This window comes from Phymastichus coffea, unplaced genomic scaffold, assembly GCF_024137745.1.
Source record: "Phymastichus coffea isolate CEN01 unplaced genomic scaffold, Cenicafe_Pcof_1.1 PCOF00045, whole genome shotgun sequence".
NCBI classification, from domain to species: Eukaryota; Metazoa; Arthropoda; class Insecta; order Hymenoptera; family Eulophidae; genus Phymastichus; species Phymastichus coffea.
The window spans coordinates 2,199,419-2,218,942 of NW_026706856.1; the positions used below are offsets into that span (position 1 = coordinate 2,199,419).

Genomic DNA, 19,524 nt, shown 5'->3' on the forward strand with positions numbered 1-19,524 from the left:
CCTAATCGGCTGTCGCCGAATCGCCTCGCTCGTCTCACCCCCACTTCAAGGCCCAAAGGTAGTGGGTGTCGCCTTTTCTTGCTCGTCCGACCTTCGACCAATGAAGTGCTGCCTTTTCCTCTGCTCTGACTCGGTTTATGATTATTAAGCTTTGGCGTCAACCTATGGCTCAGTCTCGATTCTCGCATTGCCTTTACGCAGTCTCTGACTCGCTGAACGAAAGGTAGACGCGAAATGTTGTAAATTGCATGTGATAATGATGTATCAACAAGAGCTACAAATAAGGCAGTGAATATTTAGATTATATTCAATCAAATCGGCACAAACACACTCAGGATTGACACAAGTCATTTTAGCGATAGCAGATATATATATATATATATATATCTGCTATCGCTAAAATGACTTGTGTCAATCCTGAGTGTGTGTATATATATATATGTGTATATATATGTATATGTATATATATGTATATATATATATATATATATATATATATATATATATATATATATATATATATATATATAATACAACTGAATCTTGAAATAAGCATTTACTATCAAAATTGAGCAGTGGAAAATTAAGAATAAAAGGGTTTAAAAGCTAATTCAAAGAGAATAAGAATTTGACAAAAATAATTTTTCCCACAAGATAAAGCAAAATGTTCATGTTGCGTGTTGTACCTATAAAACAACAAAATTTGAAAGAAAATAATTTATTGTTATTTTTAACTAATATTCTCATCTGTATTTCATAATAAGGGTAATGTAAAATATCATCCCTCATGCATCCTGTATAATTTTGAATTCAGTCGCTGGAACTATAGTGTTCTCTGCATGATGTTATCAGTCCAGTCTTTATCTTTAATCTCTCGTGGTAAAATCTATTTTATCGGTTGTTTTCAAAGTGATTCACCACTAAATGTGGCAGCACTGTCAATGTAACCTCAAAGTCACAGATGGTCTGAAGACAGTATAGGACACTGCACTGAGTCCTCAGTCTGACTATATAACATAATAAACAATAGATATCAATGGATGTGCATAGTTGTTGCTGTTAATTTCTCTCATCATTTTCTAAATTTACAGGACATCAAATATTTCAAAAATGAGTCTTGTGGCTTACGGCAGTAGTGATGAAAGTGAAAATGATGAAGAAACGGGGGAAACATCGCCAATAGCTCAAAGGACTGAATCAAAAGTTCAAATAAAGTTTCCTTTGCCTATTCCAAGAACATCATACATAAATCAGGATTCGATCAGAAATGGTAAAAATGATTCTATAGAGTCAAAACTTGATTTCAACGTTTTGCCTGGACCAGTGGCATTATCGAACAATTATGCTATCACAGAGGCTGATAACTTGCCACTTCCAAAAAAAGTAGATTATTCAAATGTTGAAAAACCACCAAAGAAAAAGAAAGGGCCAACAAAAATCATAATTCCTTCATTAGCAGATGTAAGAAAAGTTACATTTACTAACATTTTATTTGTGTATTTACTCCAAATCATTAGGTGAAAAGTAAAAAGTTTTGTATTTTTATAATTTTTAAGGGGTATAGCATTTCCCAGTTTACAAAATAAATCTCATTTATTTTCACAGTGTACAATATTTTAATTTTGTTTTTCATTCTAATTTGACGATGCAAATTGCAACATATCATTAAAACTAAAGTATTATTGTCAATGTGAACATTTATTTTTCAGTTTCAAGATGATGATGATGATAGTAAACCTATTTCTCATAATAAGAAACACCCATCTCAGGTACAATAAAAATTTATTTTCATAAAATAATAAACTAAATTATAATTCTACTCTTAAAGAGAATTTATAACATATTATAATTTATTTTAGAAAGGTTCAGGTCTCATTGGGATATTACCGCCTCCTAAAAGCTTATCGATGACAGCAAATTCAATGATTCCAAACGTGTTAACAAAGAAAGCTCCAGCATCAAGGACACCAGTTCAAGAAACATCCAATAATCTACAACCAACCAAGATAATACAGAAAGCTTTCCAATCAAAGTCAACTGCTCCAACTCTGAAATCTTTATCAAGTTACAACTCAGATTCCGAAGAAGAAGACGACAAACATCAATCTTTATCAGTCCAAGACTTTTTTTCTTTATCCACTCCTTCAAAAATATCTGATGAACATTTACCATCCTTAAGTGCTGAAGATATGAAGTTGGAAACTATTCAAGAAAGCTCACATGTAAAGGAACCTGAAACCATTGTATCAAGTTCTGTGATGAATTTACCTAAGCAAGAAATTTTGTTGAAAAATAAAGTAGAAGTTGGTCCCAAACTACCTGTTCCTGAACAAGAAGCTCACTTAGATAAACAAGGAAATATAGTATTGAATGAACAATCTATACAATACTTATGTGGTAGACAAGGAGTTAAACGTAAACATGAATTAGAGAATATAGAAATCATTGATATTAATGGAGAAGATATGAAACCTGATGAAAGAGAATGGATGGTTAAAGCTTTAACTGAAGAACAAGTTCATAGGCCTCTTAATATGGGTGCAGGGCCAAGTGGTACCTCAAAGAAGAAACATCAAATCACATATTTAGCTCATCAAGCTAAAGCTATGGAGTTAGAATTGAAAAATCAATGGGCTCAAAATAAAGCAAATCGACAACAGACGCGACAGAAATATGGCTTTTAAAAGCAGCCTTATACGTAACTTTTTAATTATCATACTATAAATCATAAGTTAGTGCAAAATATGAAAACTTCATATTGTAAGTAAAAGAATGATTTGAATGTAGAACTAATATAGTCTTTTTATTGAGTAATATTAAAATAGTTTGAATACTCATTCTACATTTTTAGATACATTCATTATTAAAATGGGCCAATGTAAATAACATATAACTATGTACAAAAAAATACATTTGTGTGTATAAAATGAATATTATATTAATAAGGACAATGGTATTTGTAGATTTGATTCAGTCTGAAGGTATATGTACAATGAGAGCTATGTGTGTAAATGAAATAAATGTAATCATTTTTATAAAGTAGTTGTAATTTATTAAAAACATTTTATGCAGTGTGATAATTACTAAACACCACTTTTTACAAAACATTAAAAACATCAAGTAATACTGTCTAGTTGATACTCATAACATTAGAAATATTTTTCTCATTTGAAATCTTGTTCACACCTAAAATTATTTTTGTATTAAAAGTTTAAAAATAAAAATTGTATATTTTAATTATTTAATTTATCACAAAGGAGTTTTTCAATTTCTTGTAATTCTTGTTTTTTACATTCCAGCATATATCTTGCTTGTAACAAATTAGGAGGCAGACCTCCATATTGTTCTAATGCCTTATTCAATTCTGTTAGATCATTTAATTTATCCATAAGAACAGATGACTTTTGTAAAGTTTTATCCAATCCAATTTCTTGACTTTGTATGTTATCTAATTCTTGTTCTAATTGTTCAATGGTACCTTTGTATTGATGAAGTCTGTCTGACCACAAAATTCTATCTGATTCTGTGTTTTCATCATTAGATATTTCAGATTGTAAGGCATCTTCAATTTGTTGAATTTCTTTTCTTATTTTCAAAAGCTTTTCTTGCAAAGCATTATACTTAGCAAATGCAGCATTGTATTTTACTTTTAACAATCGCTCCTCTCTTTCCTTCATTTTACTTTGAATTTTCCTTTTCTCCAGACACAGCTGTAACGCTGTCTCATCTACCGAAGGCAGTCCTTCTAATTTTAAAATGGCAGCAGTATTTTGTAGACCTTCTTTGATGTCTATAGGTAAAGATTTAACATCAAATTTGAAAGTGTGAAGCAACTCTAATATCTCACTGGCAAGTGCTGAGTTCTCTGAATTTGAATTATTAATAGCTTCTTGTAAAAGTTTCAACATAGAATTAGTTTTTGCTGTTAATTCTGGATCTTCAGTATTTGGACTGGAGTCAGAAATAATTGAAGATATGCTAAGAGTACTATCAGCCTATAAATAAAATTATTACAAGTTGATTAAGTCAAAAAAGTTTTTGAGCTAAAATTTGACAAAAACATTTTAATTATTTCATGGAAAAGTTTCAACTATCAAATATTTAGTTCAGGTTAGTTTATAAAAATTAAAAATGTATGGCTATTAATAAATTAAAAAATTCCAAAACTATTGATACATAAATATTGACATTAACAAGATGTTATCTTCCAATAAAAGTATATCACTATTCAAAATTTACAGAAATAATTCCCTCATCAGAATAAGCATGACTGAATAATCTCATATCTTACCCTTTTGAGAGAGTCCATAATTAAAAATTTATTGATACAGTATAAAATTGATCGTACATTCAAACTTCAAAATTGTCAGTTATTTAATCTTATCTTATACAATTAAAAAATATAAAATACAAAACTCGCATCCTCATTCCTCATCCTCAAAAAGGCTCAAAAAGGCTCAAAAAGCAAAGCAGTTGACAGTTGGTTCATGCAAACAGAGGGCACCAGTTAATTGTTCCGTAAATTTCGTTTCTTTTTGGGGAATGGACTATATGGACTGTTATGTGGTTAGCGGTTGAGCTGGTTGACCTGCGAGCACATGCTTCTTGGGCGGATGAATCAAATCTAAATAATCATATTTTATTTCATTTGTATTCCTATTATTTACAAATGATCATGGATCACGTGTTATAACATTCTTGGATTAAATATTCTAATAAACAGAAGAAATTTTTGTTTTATACAAGATTAGAAAATGAGTTTTTCTATTTGGAATTCTATTGTAGTCCTGTGTACTAGTGACAGTGTTTTAGTTTATAACCTGGACACAAAAATAGAAAATATTATAAATTTACCGAAACTGAAACTTGAAAAAGAAATCAAAGCTCATAATCGAGAAGATATTGAGTCGTTTCACACTTTAACAAATGTTGCATTTTCTAACGATGGACAATATTTTTCAATATGTGCTAATCGTAAACAGTTATGCTTGTACAGAAGTGATAATTTAAAACTGATCTCTAATCGTACAATAACTAGAGCTGCTAGCAAAGTCAGATTTCTTCCAAACAATGATATTGTTGTAGCTGACAAATCTGGAGATGCTTATTTATTTTCTACTTCCAAACCAGATGAAAATGGACAATTACTACTAGGGCACTTGTCAATGTTGCTTGATATTCTAGCAACAGATGATGGAAAATATATTATCACAGCAGACCGAGATGAAAAAATTCGAATTTCAATGTTTCCTAATAGTTATAATATAGTATCTTATTGTTTGGGACATAAAAATTTCGTTACAAATATAGCCATTCTTCCACATGATAAAAATATTTTGGTATCAAGTGGAGGAGATGGAATGCTGATGTTTTGGGATTTCTTGGCTGGAAGAGAATTGAGTTTGATTCATTTCCATGAAAAGTTAATTCAGGATGATTTACTTACGCTCAATCAAATTCTTAAAGAAAATAATTTAGAGGAGCAAATAACAGTATCACCAGTTAAACATATGAAATTGTTGCAAATCAAAGAAAGTGAGTCTGTGATTATAATAACATTTTATTGTAGTAATGTGGTATTAACATATAGTGTCTCAGGAAAATTAGATTGTTTAAATGTGGAATTTCTAGAATTACTTAAGGTAGAAAAAGAACCTTTAGAATGTCATTGTTATAAAAATCAACTATGGATTTTGACAGATATTAACATTCAAGTTTATCAGTTCAATGACAAATGTTTTGTCATTAATAAAAATTTAAACAAGGAAATTCAAAAACTGAATGAGTTATGGAAAAAACTACATAGTGCATCAAGTCAAACATTACTACCAGTATTGTACAAAAGAAAGTTTGATAGTGTGCAAGAATATCATGAGAGGAAAAAGTCAAGATTGGCTAAATAATAGTTTCCATTGGACAATACATTATAAATTTTATTACTTAATATAAATATTTATTTATAAATTGTATGTTACTTGCATGGGATTCAATTATAAAAAACAATAAAACTGTAGAACCAAGTTTATACTGGCTTATAATCAAGTTTTGATTCCAATTTTTTATTATCTGATACTTTCCTAACAGCTTTCATGAAATCTTCCTGAATCACATATTCTCTTTCCAGTCGTATAGCAAATAGACCTGCTTCTGTACACACGTTCCTCAAATCAGCACCATTAAATCCATCAGAGAGCTTCACAACAGCTTCATAATCTATGAAACATATGAAATACAAGCATCAATTAGTAGATTTAAATTATTTTGTTATTGCTGTTAAAAATGAAACGTAAAATTTGCATTGTACATAATATGAAAAATGTATTACAAACCTATTTCTCCATGCTTTGCAATAGGATTAGCATGAATTTTCAAAATTTCCAGTCTTGCTTGTTCATTAGGTAAAGGGATTTCAATTTTTCTATCTAATCTACCAGGTCGCAACAGAGCAGGATCTAAAGTATCTGGTCTGTTAGTAGCCATAATCATTTTTACTTGTCCTAATGAATCGAAGCCATCCATTTGATTGAGTAATTCCATCAATGTTCTTTGAATTTCACGATCTGCACTGGTGCCCTCCGAAAAACGTCGACCACCTTGAAAAATATATGCGATCATTAAATAATGAGTGAAGAAAATTTATTTAATAAAATTAATGAATTACCGATTGCATCGATCTCATCCATAAATATTATACAAGGCTGATGATCTCGGGCATAATTGAACATTTCTCTAATTAATCTTGCAGATTCTCCAATATATTTGTCAACAATTGCACTAGAGACTACTTTTAAGAAATTTGCATCTAGCTGACTGGCTACAGCCCTTGCAAGCAATGTTTTTCCAGTTCCTGGTGGACCATACAACAGACAACCTTTTGGTGGAGTAATTCCAACTCTTTGGAAAAGTTCAGGGTTTAACAAAGGAAGTTCAATGACTTCCCTCAGTTCACGAATTTGTTCACTTAAACCACCAATCTCTGAATATGTGACATCACCGGGATCTTCACGAGACATATTATAAACCAGAGGATCCACCTAAATCAAATTAAATAGATTTATTTAATATTAGGGACCTGTCTATTAATAATAGTATTCAACTTTGTACTTTATAAAAGAAATAAAAATAATTATTATTAAGAACTATCATACAGTAATGTATTGTTAAAGCATATAAGAAAAATAATACTCTACCTCACGAGGAAGATATCGCATAATTGTAAGAGTAGTCATGTCAAGAGCCACTCTTGTTCCAGATTTCAATTTATTTTTATCCAATTGACGCCTACAGCCAACAACATAGCGAGGTCCATTTGTTGCTTTCACAATAACTGAAAAAATGTCAAGCTATATAGAAAACACTTTTCACAATATATGAATCTATTATTTAATGCATACATACATTTCTCTTCAGTGAGTTGTTTTAGAACTTCTCCAACAATCTACAAATAAAAAAAAATCTTAATATTACTATTTGTAGAGCTTATTAAAGAAAACATTTCAAAAGTTTAAAGATAGAAATGAACCTGGCCAACGCTTTGTAGAGCCTTCAAATCATTTTCTGACTTGTCATACTGCTTTGTTAAGTCTTTTAGGTGATCTCGCACTGAAAAATAAAAATCACAGATTGCTTAATAAATTAACAAACAAAAATTTTATAAAAACATGAAAAATTTCCAGTTTTGAAATAAAAATAATATCATTTTAGAGTAAAATGACACAACTATGGCAAGGAATATTCTCGTGTATAGGTTATATTATTATAATGCGTTAAGCAGTAGAAAAATAATGTAATTACACGGTAAAAGTAATAAAATACTAACTCTCTTTAAGTCGAGACTCCACCTCTTTGTGCTCTAGAAGTTTTTCTCTATAATCTTGAAGGGCTTTTTCTCTCACAGAATCTACGGTCGCAGACATTTTCAATTATTTTGCTGTATAATCCTCGAGCAATGCGAATGGACACCAAAGATCCGAGTTGCGACTTGCGAGCAAGCGCCTAGTTACTCGAGAAACATTTGCGGTTAACGTAACCGTAAGTAAATTACACGTATATAGAGTAAGATATTTATTTATAGCTTACACCGCTAGGAGCGCTAACGTCATTCGATGTTATTTGAGTTATTTGCAATTGCAAGTCAAGACAATTTCGAATTCGATAGTTTTTGTTAGTGTCAATGCTTAATGTGTCATTACTAGGCCTAGTCATTACTACTGTTACTGTGTAGTGTGTATGTGCCAGTGCATTTACCAAATCCTTTAGAATGCATAAATACGTGCTGCAAATTTACACAGATAAAAAGCGTTAATTAGCCACTTGACACTTGCTGTTCTTCCAAACTCATTCCATCCGTAAAGTTGCAAAAGCAAGTACGTAATAACAATTGCAAAATATTGTTTGCATTCTCAGCAATTGTTGACCATTTTTTAAAAATATCTGTTCAAGGATTTTGACATAAAAAGTGAATGTAACGGAGCAAAGTAAGATCAGATAAAATTCTGTTACATAAATAAGAGCTTAGAGCACTTTTTAATTTTATTTACGTTACGAGTTTTGATTTCGTTTATATGGTTTTTGTTTGCACAAATTATGCGATTTCGTGTGGCAAAGAAGCGTATCTTAAAAAGGTATTTTAAGTTTTTCTTTGAAAAGTTATTTTACTATTTTTTTTTCTTTGAAATTAATTTAGAGCTACACAACTTTACAAGGTTCTCTTTCCATATTGTAAAACTTCATTTTCTCTATCTATAACTTATGTTTATTGATTGGTGAAGTGTAGTAAAAATAAGTGAAATTCATTCATTTCCTAGTTTACATTCATTAATTATCACCTCAGGAAAATTCTATTTCAAGTATTATTTGAATACTATTTTTATTAAGGTTAATTAAGTAATTTGTTTTAATTTACTGTTTAATGAATCATGCCAATTCATACAGTTACATAAATTCAATCTGCTAATAACCTTTGTTTTCATCTGTTTAAAGTCTGATATTTAGTTCTTTGATGAAAGTCTAGTAAATCAATTAAAATTTTGTCAAATTATTCAGTGGTTTTTAAATTTAACAGACAACGAGAAAATATGAAACTTACAAGGTATGACAGTAATGCACTTGATTCCATTATGTTTGCCCCTGGTTTGAGATATTTTATAGTGCAGTTAAATATATAGTTATAGATACATACATAGTTTGATTTTGTTGTGTATTGCACCTTGATTGTTTCTCTTTATTATTGTATTTTACAGTAATGAACAAGACGATTTATGTTGTAATAACATTATTTATTATTGTGCACTCTTCATTTTGTTCATAATCCAAATATGTTTAAATAAATATACTTCATTTAATTTAAACAATAATAAAAATGACTCAAATGTCAATCATTTCATTTACATATGTTATTTTATCTTATTTTATTGATAAAATATTTCATTTTTACCAATATGAATTTTACTATACAATGTTGTTACTATATAATGGATTATTTAAATAATTGAATAAGAAACAAATAAATATATCTGGAAATGATATAAATTATTTGTGATTTCAATTGTCTGAAATATTTTATCAAACCATTCAGAATAATAATTCAATACTAAAACTACTAGAAAACAGTTCCATACAATCAGAAGAGCTTTATTTAATGTTCAATTAGTATAAATTTTAAAACAGGACTTCAAGTTTGTGGAATAAATATATAATTCAGAGTAGTTACTAACAAAAATGCAAGCAAGGTACTTGTATTTAACTGCAATGCTACCTATCATCGTTGCTGATTTATGGTATAACGGAATGTAAGTTCAGTTTGAAATGAATTTGTGACGTTAACTACTTGGCATTAAGGCGTTGACTTTGTTACTCTAGTTTTTCTAGAAAATTCACATGAACTCAGAAAATGTCTTATGTATCAAAGTCAACGGCTGTCTTTTTGTTTGCCAAATATGCACTTCAACTCTTCAACTTCTTATCTATTGGCATCAATGCTTCTCAAATTATCAAATTATTCAGTTTGTTGTATAATCAATTATATTATTTATTATATGATACCATATGCAAAGTATTAAGGTGTTTAAATTATTAAGCTTTTCATTTGTATAATATGACACAATATTGAACTATTTATAATATTTGTATTTGTAATAAACTAATTGTCACTTATTTATCACTAAGTGATTATTGTACAGTGATGATAACTGATATTCTAATTAATATGAAATTTAATTTCAATGTCAACAATTTATCCTAGATTTCAAATGTTGAAAAGTATTTAAAATTTTACAAGAGAATGCAAACTTTTTAATTTTTCTTTAAAATTTTGCTAATGTACTGAGTAATAAATATAAGCTTTGCAATGTTTGCAATAAGAATTTATCACAGTCGATGGGATAGCGAAATAAAAAATTTATACTATAAATCATATAGTATATAACTCCAGTTTTAATATGAGCATGTTATTATTGTTTTAATTTCAATGTGTTTTATAACAGGCCTACCCGACGTATCTACATTTACTTAAACTGTCCTTATTATCATGTTACATAATTTATCAACATGCTCACACAATATATATTTGTCATTTTTATGTTGTATTATCAGTATTAAAATTAACATATTAATTAACAAATTTATTAAAACAGACTTTTGCTATGGACTATGAAAGTGTCAATTTGCATCTACATCTTCCTATTTGGAATACTTCCCCTTGTATTCCGGTATTCATATCAAGTTCAAAAGAAAATATTATTCCTTAATTTTGGTAAGAATAGTTTCAATGGAAGTTTTGATTATTTCTAGGTATTGAAATATTTATAATCTTATTTTTACAGTACATTGGCCCCTTGGTCTTGACCTTACTAAACCAGAAAATGTTAGAATTGAAGGAGCAAGGAATTTCTATCTAACTACAGATGAAAAAGTAAAGATTGGTGCATGGTATGTTTAGAATCAAACGTTTAATTAAAATTTATGCTTTGAGTAAAAATTTTCTCTGCACAAAAAATAATATTTTATAGGCAGATATTACCTCAGTCTTTACTGAATCAGAGCATTCCCAAAAATGAAGAAGTTTATGAAGCACTTTTGAAAAGTGCAAACAGACCAGTATTTTTATACATGCATGGAAATAGTGGAAACAGAGCTAGTAGTCATAGGGTTGAGCTTTATCAATTATTTCAAAAACTTGATTTTCACCTCATATGTTTTGATTATCGAAGTAAGTATTATTGTACTAAAATTCTATATATTATTTTACTAACAAATTTTTCAACAATTATTTTACTAACAACTTTCAAATCAGGTTATGGAGATAGTGATAATGTTGACCTTTCTGAAATGGGAGTTGTTAATGACAGTAAATTCGTACTTGAATGGCTAATAAAAACTGTAAATAATTCTGCTCCAATTTTCGTATGGGGTCATTCTCTTGGAACTGGGTAACCAAAATTTTTCGAAATTTTTGTCAATTTAAAAAAAATTGTCTAATGTAGTACGTAATTCTTTTAATTCTTTAATGATATACTGTTTTAGAGTATCATCTCATGTATTAGCACTACTAGCTAGTAATGGAATACAGCCTACAGGATTAATTTTGGAATCTCCATTTAATAATCTCGCTGATGAAATTACAGAGCATCCATTTTCTCAAATATTCCAACATTTACCTTGGTTTCATTGGGTGATTGTACAGCCTTTATATGATAATGGTTTAAGATTTGAATCTGACAAGCACATAGGAAAAATTCAGTGTCCTATTATGATTATACATGCTGAAGATGACAATGTTGTTCCTTTTATTTTGGGTGAAAAGGTATTATGATTAAGTAAAATAATTTTCACAATCAAGCATTTACTGTTTATTACAATTTTTTATTCTTTTAGCTTTTCAATGCTGCTAAAGTCCTTCATAAAGATAGTATGCAGCGGATAGAATTTGTGAAAATTGATTCTTCTTACGGTCTTGGGCATAAGTATATATGCCGTTACAACAACTTACCATCTATAATTAGGTATGTATTGCATTATTTAATGAATTTAATTTAATTTTTACTGTACATAGTATAATTTTTTAATTAATTTAATTGCAGAAACTTTGTCAATCAATCATCAGAAGGACAAAAATATATACATTATTAATAGAATTTTAGAACAATTCAAATGTCTCTAAAATGAATACTATTTTAGAATGATGGTCTCAGAATCAAATAATCAAAATAAACTTTCATGACTGTGTGGCAGCAAATATGTGATGTTATATTGTGTTTAAAAATGATTAAACACAGTATTTAATATGTTAGTCACATGTATTATTCATAATCGTAATTTATGTACACATATATATTTGTCTTACATATTCATGAAGTAATCTGAATAAATCATGAAATCTGTCTATATTAAATTCATCAAAGCTGCTATGAAATGAGATTGAGATGAATGTTTGATAGTGAACATTAGTACATGTAATATCGTAATTCCTTTTTTACAAAACATTTCGATATGAGATTATTTTATTTGTATAAAATATAAATTACAATCTTAATATATTACATTTTTTTAATAAAAATAGATATTATCTATATAGTAATTTTAAAAATGTATTTCACTTTTTAAATGTGTAATAAAATGATTGAAAAAGATATAATTTTATGTTGTTCTTATTTTCTACATTCCCTACATAAAAGTTTTATTGTAAGTTTAATAAATTATCTCGAATAAAGTAATCAAATCGGTATTATTAAATATGCTAATGCCAACCGATATACGTATTTCATTTAATGTAGTAATGCTGTTGTCTATGGCCACCTGAAGGTCTACCTCAGAATTAACGAAGTTGAGGTTAGTTTTCTATATTCATAGAACGTCCATATACTTTATATCATTTGATTGTCACTGTGACTTGTTATGTATAAATTACACCAAAGAATATTATAATTAAACTTTTTCATGGTTTTAATTATAAAAGAATTTTGATATACTATATAAACATATTTAGGTGAATTGTGTAGTTTAAAATAAATATTGCATTAATTTTCCTGAAAGTTGGAAAAAACTTGCGGCGGTGTAATATTGTTTACTAATTGTGACATTTCAACAACTAATTTCTATAAAATAAAACTATCGAGCCTAAAATCTTCTATATTTAAGAGATCGAAATTTCGATTGTTTTTTTATGAAATTATACTGCATTTTTAATTATTACAAGTCTGGCAAACTTCCAGAAAATTTATACCGAATGCAGAAAAGTCTACACTCTTTTTGCTATGGAAAGCAAAAGCTGCAACAATTTTATAAGTTATGTAGGCTTCGAAGAACATGAAATGCAGGTAATTGATCTTCAGTGATTACTCAGAGGATCTTTTTCATTTATAGACACTTATTTTATAAGCTTTTTTTCATTTTACCTTTTGTTTTGACTAATGCAGTCGGCTATATTACATAAATTAATTTTATCATTGCAAAAATTAAGGAAGGTAAAAAGAAATATTTTATTTTTATACTTCTGTATTTACTTAACACAAAGAATTCAGTGTAATTATTATATGGTTATAATACACAAAGTCTATAAACATTAACATTGAATAATTATATTGATTCTTCCAGGATATAAATTCTGATAGAGAGAATTCTATAAATTTAAATAGTATCAAATTGCTACGTGGAGAGGCCATTGTTACAACAGCTCAAAATGTTCTTATGTTTGAACCAGTTAGCGAGTCAAAGCAAGGAATGTCAGGCATGTTATCAGTTACAAATTTCAAACTTGCCTTTGTTACAGCAGATGATAGTGCGGATGTAAGAAATAAAAACTTATCTATTTTGTTAAAGAATACCATATAAAATATTATTTTTCTCTGATATATATTTGAATTAATCTTTTTAAAGGATCTGTATCAGCAAAATCATTTATACGGTTACACAGATACATGTTTATCAAATATTGATACTGTTTATTTGATTCTGGGGGATAAAAAACGGAAACTTGTTCCAGGCTCTGTAGTCCCTTCCAAAGTGAAAGGAATATTTATAGTTTGTAAAGTGAGTATTGAAATTAATATGAAATCTACTATATCAATGTTCATTGTAACTTGAATTAATCTTTTCTTTTATCCAGAATATTAGGACATGGTCATTCTCTTTTAAATTTTCCCGAAATATTGATGATGGAAAGAATATTGTGAATGCCCTACTTCATCATGCTTTTCCTTCAAAACATCATTTACTGTTTGCTTATGAGTTTAAGTATGGATTGCTATTTTTTAAATTAGAAAAATTATCATATATCTTCTTACATAGCTTAATTTACTTCAAATAGGGAGCCTTATTTTAGTAGCATGGATAAAAGAGTGCAGTTATTTCGCACTATTAGTGATTGGGAAGATGAATTGAATCGTACTCACAGCAAAAGCTTACACTTGAAGAAAGGATGGCGAATATCTACAGCAAATACAGAATTTCAAATATGTCCAAGGTAGTTTTACTTTTAAATAATTGCTTGAATAATACTTATATCAGTAACTCGAATTGTTCTGTTTATAGTCTGTCTCAATATATTGTTGTTCCTGCATCAGTAACAGATAGCCAACTATACAAAGTTGCTCAGCACTTTCAAGGAAGTCGGCCACCAATTTGGTCGTGGTCGAATGAACAAGGTGCTGCTTTAGTTAAGATGTCTGAAATATGCCCAAGTATTATGGAGAGAACTCAAGAAAATATTATGTTAGAAAATATTCGTAAGAATCACCCGCGAAAAATACAACCAGTGATAATCGAGCTAAATAAGGATATTAGTATTAAGACTATTGCTTCAAGTTTTTCAAAACTTGTGCGACTGTGTTCACCTGGTAATACAAATTAGATATATCTTTTAAAAATTGTTTTATAATAATAATAATAATAATAATAATAATAATAATAAATTAAGATAAATTAATAATAATTTATAATAAAATAAGTATTAGAGTTGAGCAGTATGCGTAATAATAAGATACTGTTCGTTTTTTAGAAAGTGTTAGACAATTTTTAATGCAAGAAAATAATTTTTATTCTCTTTTGGAGAGTACAAAGTGGCTAAAAAATGTATCATATTGTCTAAAGAAGTCTGTTGAAGCTAGTGAACATTTAAATGAGTGTACACCTGTAATATTGCAAGGTAACAATTTATTCCACAGAGTTTGGATAATATAAATACATTTTTTCAAAAGATTCGATTATATCATGTTACAGAGGGTGCAGGTAGAGATGTTTGTTGTATTATTTCAAGTTTAGTTCAGTTGTTGTTAGATCCACATTTTCGAACAATAACTGGTTTCCAAACTCTTTTGCAAAAGGAATGGATTGCCGCAGGACACCCGTTCAGTGATCGTCTCGGTCACCTCAGAAGCGATGGTTCCGAGAAGGTAACCAATTCAATTTGAATTAATGAAACAATCGCCAAACGGCAAAACGTTTATGAATAAATATATTATTTGTAGTCACCGTTATTTTTACTGTACCTGGATTGCGTTTGGCAGCTATGCCAACAATTTCCTGCGGAGTTTGAATTTACCGAAACATATTTGACCACTTTGTGGGATACTGCGCACGTTTCAATATTTGAAACGTTTATTTTTAACTGTGAAAAAGATCGTATCAGAGCAACTGTTGTGAGTAACAGAATCAATTAGATTTTAGAATTTTAAATGTGTGAAATTCACAAAGTAAAATTTAATTTTTTAGGATCCGACGACTCATTTAGTATTGCATAGCGCGTGGGACTGGAGAGAACAGTTTAGCGAGCAAGATATTCAATTGTTCTATAATCCTCTTTACAATGTTCCAAATTTGTCGGATAATGCAACCAAGACCAAATACCTGAAACCCATGTGTGCAATACCCTTTTTAGAAGTCTGGTCACAGTGCTTCTTTCGTTGGATACCTCACCTAGTTATACACAACGGCGGTCGTAATCACATTGAAATGTACACAAGGTTACTACAGAATGATGTGGCCCAGCTGCAACTAGATGTTGGAGACTTATCCACGTCGCCTGTGGACAAATTATCCACGTGTCTGCTTCAAATGAATATCAATAGCTTTTATCCCTTCAGCAATAAGAAATCTGGCAATACTGTTAGCACGCCTATTATCAATACGTCCTTCATCATGAGCGACAGTATGATTGACTCTCAGAGTCTTTTAACTGCGCCAGACTGATTTGGATGATGACGGTGTTGATTGAACTTTTGAGTAGCTTCACCGTTTTTTCAATATTCTCTGTTTGATGACCTTTGCGTTTCTTCTCCATTATCGAGGTATATTTCATCGTGGCTAGGTAATACTTGGCTTAAAGTTTAATTATGAAAATTTTAAAGATATTCATTATATGTGTAAAGCAAACAACCACAAGTCGGAGGATACATATTGTTTTAATATATTGAAATCAATTAATACTAGAACAAAAGTTTATGAAATTATATTTATTATCTCATTTATAATTAAAGATCAACAAAAATTTTATGCAAAATTTCAATCTGATATTTGCATTATTTCATTGAAAGTGTCAAGATATAAAGTACGGATTTACAATTTTTTTACATAAGTTTATTAATAAATTAGTATATCGGAATAATAACGTTGATTAATTCTAGGGTGATAAATCATACATTGTTGAGCTTTTAATTACTAACGCAAAATTTTCGATACTAAATAATTTCTAATAGATTAACAGGCTTTAAAAGAAAAGTATTCTATAGATATTTATTGGCTAAAGTAGCATTTATCGAAATAGACTAGAAATGTACATTTTATAAAGTGCCTGAACATTGGTTTCTCATTATTAAATTAGCTCTGTATTTAATTATAAATTTCACATATTAGTCGATTTTTTAAAAGCAAAAGTTAAATTCGAAGGTTGATTGAAAATTTGGTTGTTACAAAATTGATTATTTTTATAAGCAATATGATGTGATCTCATTACTTTTTCAAAATGAAACTATTTATTGTAAACTTATTTTGGAGGCATTAAATGTTTTAATTTCATCCGTATTAATTAATTTTTTTGTTATGTTAGTAAAAAGAGAAATTATTTTTTCGAAGAACATTGAATTTTTAAAAGTGTCTTCAAAAACTTGCATTCTAGTGTAAATGCTCATTTGTATTCGCCTGTGAACAAAGTAGTAGCGTCGTTATTATAATATATTTAAAAGTGTGTAATAGAATCATCGTTTCTGTAAAAGTAACACGAATAGGCAATACTTACTAAGATAGTAAACTTGTAATTTGTTAACTATATGATTGTAATTTATTTTTATTTATTTCCAATGAGCTTATAGATTAGTTGACAACTACGAATGGCTACATAAACCTACAAATCCTATTTTGTCAATTATTTTTTTAAGAACGATCAATAAACTTTCAAGATATATGTTCACAAGTATGGTCATTTTCATTATTCCAATTGAAACCACAAAATGAGCTGAAAATCAACAATCTCGCTGAAAATTGAGCAAGCGTGTAAAGCGTGTAAATGACGAATTTCAAAGTAAAGTATAAAGCAATGTCGAAATAAAACTCGTCGTAAAAGTACGCGGCGCAGCACCGTTCAACTTGCGCCGCAGCTAGCGAAAACCTTAATTACTTCGCACCTTTCATTTTCAAGGATCGGCGGAACGCAAAGAAACCTTACGGAATAATTACAAAGTAAAGCTGGAAAGACTGGTGCATAAGTTCCACATACACGCACGCGCACACACAGAGGTGATATCCATACGTTCGCAATGACAAAGCAGTCGGCCAAGGAAAAAAAGCTCCGTATAGCCGCGGGTGCAATGTGAAAAAAAGAAAAAAAAGTTGCATATAGGTGCACGCGCGGATCAAATCACGAATAAATAAGATTATGCATGCGCACGACTGCGATATATGGTGCGCGCATATATAGCGCGCGCGGCATATACCAGAGCGTGCCTATAAATTAATTTCACTTTCTAAATGCGAATAACTTCCGAACTATGATATACTTGACCTACGGGATTTTCGCGCAATTTCCGTGAGTGCCTTTCCAAATTGACTGAGACCACGGCGACAATTTTTTCTTTCGATTGTGACTCGCACTAATTTTTTCAAGAGGTTTCACATTGAAAGCTAGACGACGAGGTATCGGATGCAGATCCCCTACAGCGCAATTCCATATTTAATATAAATTCGCCGAAATTCCCATATTACACTCGGCATCTTCCACAACCGTCGTCGACAATCACGCCACTGGAATCGAGGACAACGTTTCGGCTATCGCGAGACTTGGAATCTAAAAATATGTTGATGAACCGGCATATATAAACGCGCAACAACGCCAACAACTCGCGCTTGACGTGCGGCAATTTGCACGTGGGCGCCGCGCGCTTGAAAATCGGAGCAACTGGTCGCGCCGATAATTTTCTTTTGCTTTGCTATTATGCAGCATCGACTTCCAGGAATAGGCCTATTGTGCGCAAGATTTATACAAAAGTGAATCCAGGAGACCGAGCCAGTCGACTAATTTATGCGCGTGATCTGTAATTTATTATGTAACGAGGAGAGTTTCGCGTATCGCTGCGACCTGTCAATTGCCACACTCGATCTGCTCTTCGATTTTTTTTGCACTCGCTCTACGACTTTACTCGAAAGTTCGTCATCTTTTCCAGTGCTGCTCCAGCCGAACTCTTTCGCTGGACGATTATTAGCACAACAATTATTTGTCATAGTTTAGAAAAATCGTCGCTGAGAAACATTTGAACACTCACGAAGGAACTTGACAATTTCAAAGCTTGATTAATTGATTATCTCAAAATTGTATTCTCTTCTATATTCAGTCGTACAATTTCGAACAATGCGTGTTGCACATTACGCGTACGATCAAACTAAAAATAAGCTGTATTATTTGCTAAAATATCTTAATTTAAGACGACCAAGTTTGTCTGCAAAATGGGCTAGTTATTTTTGTAAAAAGACACGCAGCTTGAAAAAATGTCGGAGCATACGTTAGCTTGTAAATAAATCATTTGTCGATCTTGATCTAATGAGGGCCATTTTTTTATCCGTAAAGGTGCAGACCGCGCGTATCTTGATTGGTTCCGATGAAAAAACGCCGAGTCGAAGTACAAAGAACTCTACAAGGACACCTAATGAAAAACACCAATGAAACATCGATTTCAGATTACCCTTACACATACAATAGCAATTTGAAAGCAGAAAAACGGGAATATTTTTATGAGCAAATGCACTTCTGAAAACAGAGCAATATTGACCCATTTAACGTTAATCAATAGTCAACTTTATCAAGAAAAAAACTGAATTGTCCGTCACGCGTAATATTGAGTTTTATACCTCGTGTAACGCGGTAAAAATAGACGACTGAAAATTCGAGCAGAAATGTAGGTGACGTTCACACGGGCAACTCACTTCCGAGGGCAATCTCCTCGAAGCATACTGCACGATTTCCATTATATAAAAGCCGAGCTTTGAAATTCCAAAGAGAGCAGCGAAATGATTCTTCGAGATATTTCGAAAATAATCGTG

The 19,524-nt window shown here is 30.3% G+C and overlaps 6 protein-coding genes across 15 annotated transcripts; 4 read left to right on the top strand and 2 right to left on the bottom strand.

Annotated features, from left to right (window-relative positions):
- The first annotated feature begins 986 nt into the window (after window positions 1-986).
- On the top strand, window positions 987-3,027 carry LOC131664736 (proline-rich protein PRCC). Its single transcript, XM_058936054.1, has 3 exons — window positions 987-1,461; window positions 1,710-1,769; window positions 1,860-3,027. Exons 1-3 carry the CDS (start codon window positions 1,111-1,113, stop codon window positions 2,682-2,684), a joined length of 1,236 nt encoding a protein of 411 aa, XP_058792037.1. The 5' UTR covers window positions 987-1,110; the 3' UTR covers window positions 2,685-3,027.
- A 21-nt stretch (window positions 3,028-3,048) lies between these two features.
- Window positions 3,049-4,477, bottom strand: LOC131664737 (uncharacterized). The gene is made up of 2 exons (XM_058936055.1): window positions 4,292-4,477; window positions 3,049-3,995 (listed from the first exon to the last, which is right to left on the bottom strand). Exons 1-2 carry the CDS (start codon window positions 4,307-4,309, stop codon window positions 3,234-3,236), a joined length of 780 nt encoding a protein of 259 aa, XP_058792038.1. The 5' UTR covers window positions 4,310-4,477; the 3' UTR covers window positions 3,049-3,233.
- Window positions 4,478-4,618: 141 nt separating this feature from the next.
- Window positions 4,619-6,005, top strand: LOC131664720 (tRNA (guanine-N(7)-)-methyltransferase non-catalytic subunit WDR4). Its single transcript, XM_058936022.1, has one exon. It carries the CDS (start codon window positions 4,755-4,757, stop codon window positions 5,901-5,903), a length of 1,149 nt encoding a protein of 382 aa, XP_058792005.1. The 5' UTR covers window positions 4,619-4,754; the 3' UTR covers window positions 5,904-6,005.
- Window positions 5,919-7,960, bottom strand: LOC131664718 (26S proteasome regulatory subunit 10B). The gene is made up of 7 exons (XM_058936021.1): window positions 7,820-7,960; window positions 7,523-7,602; window positions 7,399-7,438; window positions 7,191-7,327; window positions 6,662-7,034; window positions 6,330-6,593; window positions 5,919-6,213 (listed from the first exon to the last, which is right to left on the bottom strand). The coding sequence occupies exons 1-7, from the start codon at window positions 7,914-7,916 to the stop codon at window positions 6,023-6,025; spliced, it is 1,182 nt and encodes a 393-aa protein (XP_058792004.1). The 5' UTR covers window positions 7,917-7,960; the 3' UTR covers window positions 5,919-6,022.
- A 185-nt stretch (window positions 7,961-8,145) lies between these two features.
- LOC131664740 (lysophosphatidylserine lipase ABHD12) lies at window positions 8,146-12,547 on the top strand. 9 transcript variants are annotated; one of them, XM_058936057.1, is made up of 10 exons: window positions 8,146-8,366; window positions 8,443-8,624; window positions 9,670-9,791; window positions 10,635-10,753; window positions 10,824-10,929; window positions 11,010-11,209; window positions 11,294-11,429; window positions 11,524-11,803; window positions 11,875-12,002; window positions 12,081-12,547. In XM_058936057.1, the coding sequence occupies exons 3-10, from the start codon at window positions 9,721-9,723 to the stop codon at window positions 12,127-12,129; spliced, it is 1,089 nt and encodes a 362-aa protein (XP_058792040.1). In that variant the 5' UTR covers window positions 8,146-8,366; window positions 8,443-8,624; window positions 9,670-9,720; the 3' UTR covers window positions 12,130-12,547. The 9 variants fall into 9 exon arrangements, with proteins under 9 accessions (XP_058792040.1, XP_058792046.1, XP_058792041.1 ...); XM_058936063.1 differs by lacking the exon at window positions 9,670-9,791 and adding an exon at window positions 9,065-9,091 and having other exon boundaries at window positions 8,443-8,477; XM_058936058.1 differs by having other exon boundaries at window positions 8,443-8,477.
- A 253-nt stretch (window positions 12,548-12,800) lies between these two features.
- LOC131664731 (myotubularin-related protein 10-B) lies at window positions 12,801-17,389 on the top strand. Of its 2 annotated transcripts, none has more exons than XM_058936045.1 (11): window positions 12,801-12,828; window positions 13,212-13,316; window positions 13,594-13,785; window positions 13,876-14,028; window positions 14,105-14,232; window positions 14,306-14,461; window positions 14,530-14,834; window positions 14,996-15,142; window positions 15,217-15,389; window positions 15,465-15,635; window positions 15,709-17,388. In XM_058936045.1, the coding sequence occupies exons 2-11, from the start codon at window positions 13,254-13,256 to the stop codon at window positions 16,183-16,185; spliced, it is 1,965 nt and encodes a 654-aa protein (XP_058792028.1). In that variant the 5' UTR covers window positions 12,801-12,828; window positions 13,212-13,253; the 3' UTR covers window positions 16,186-17,388. The 2 variants fall into 2 exon arrangements, with proteins under 2 accessions (XP_058792028.1, XP_058792029.1); XM_058936046.1 differs by lacking the exon at window positions 12,801-12,828 and having other exon boundaries at window positions 12,874-13,316; window positions 13,876-13,903; window positions 13,982-14,028; window positions 15,709-17,389.
- The last annotated feature ends 2,135 nt before the right edge of the window (window positions 17,390-19,524 follow it).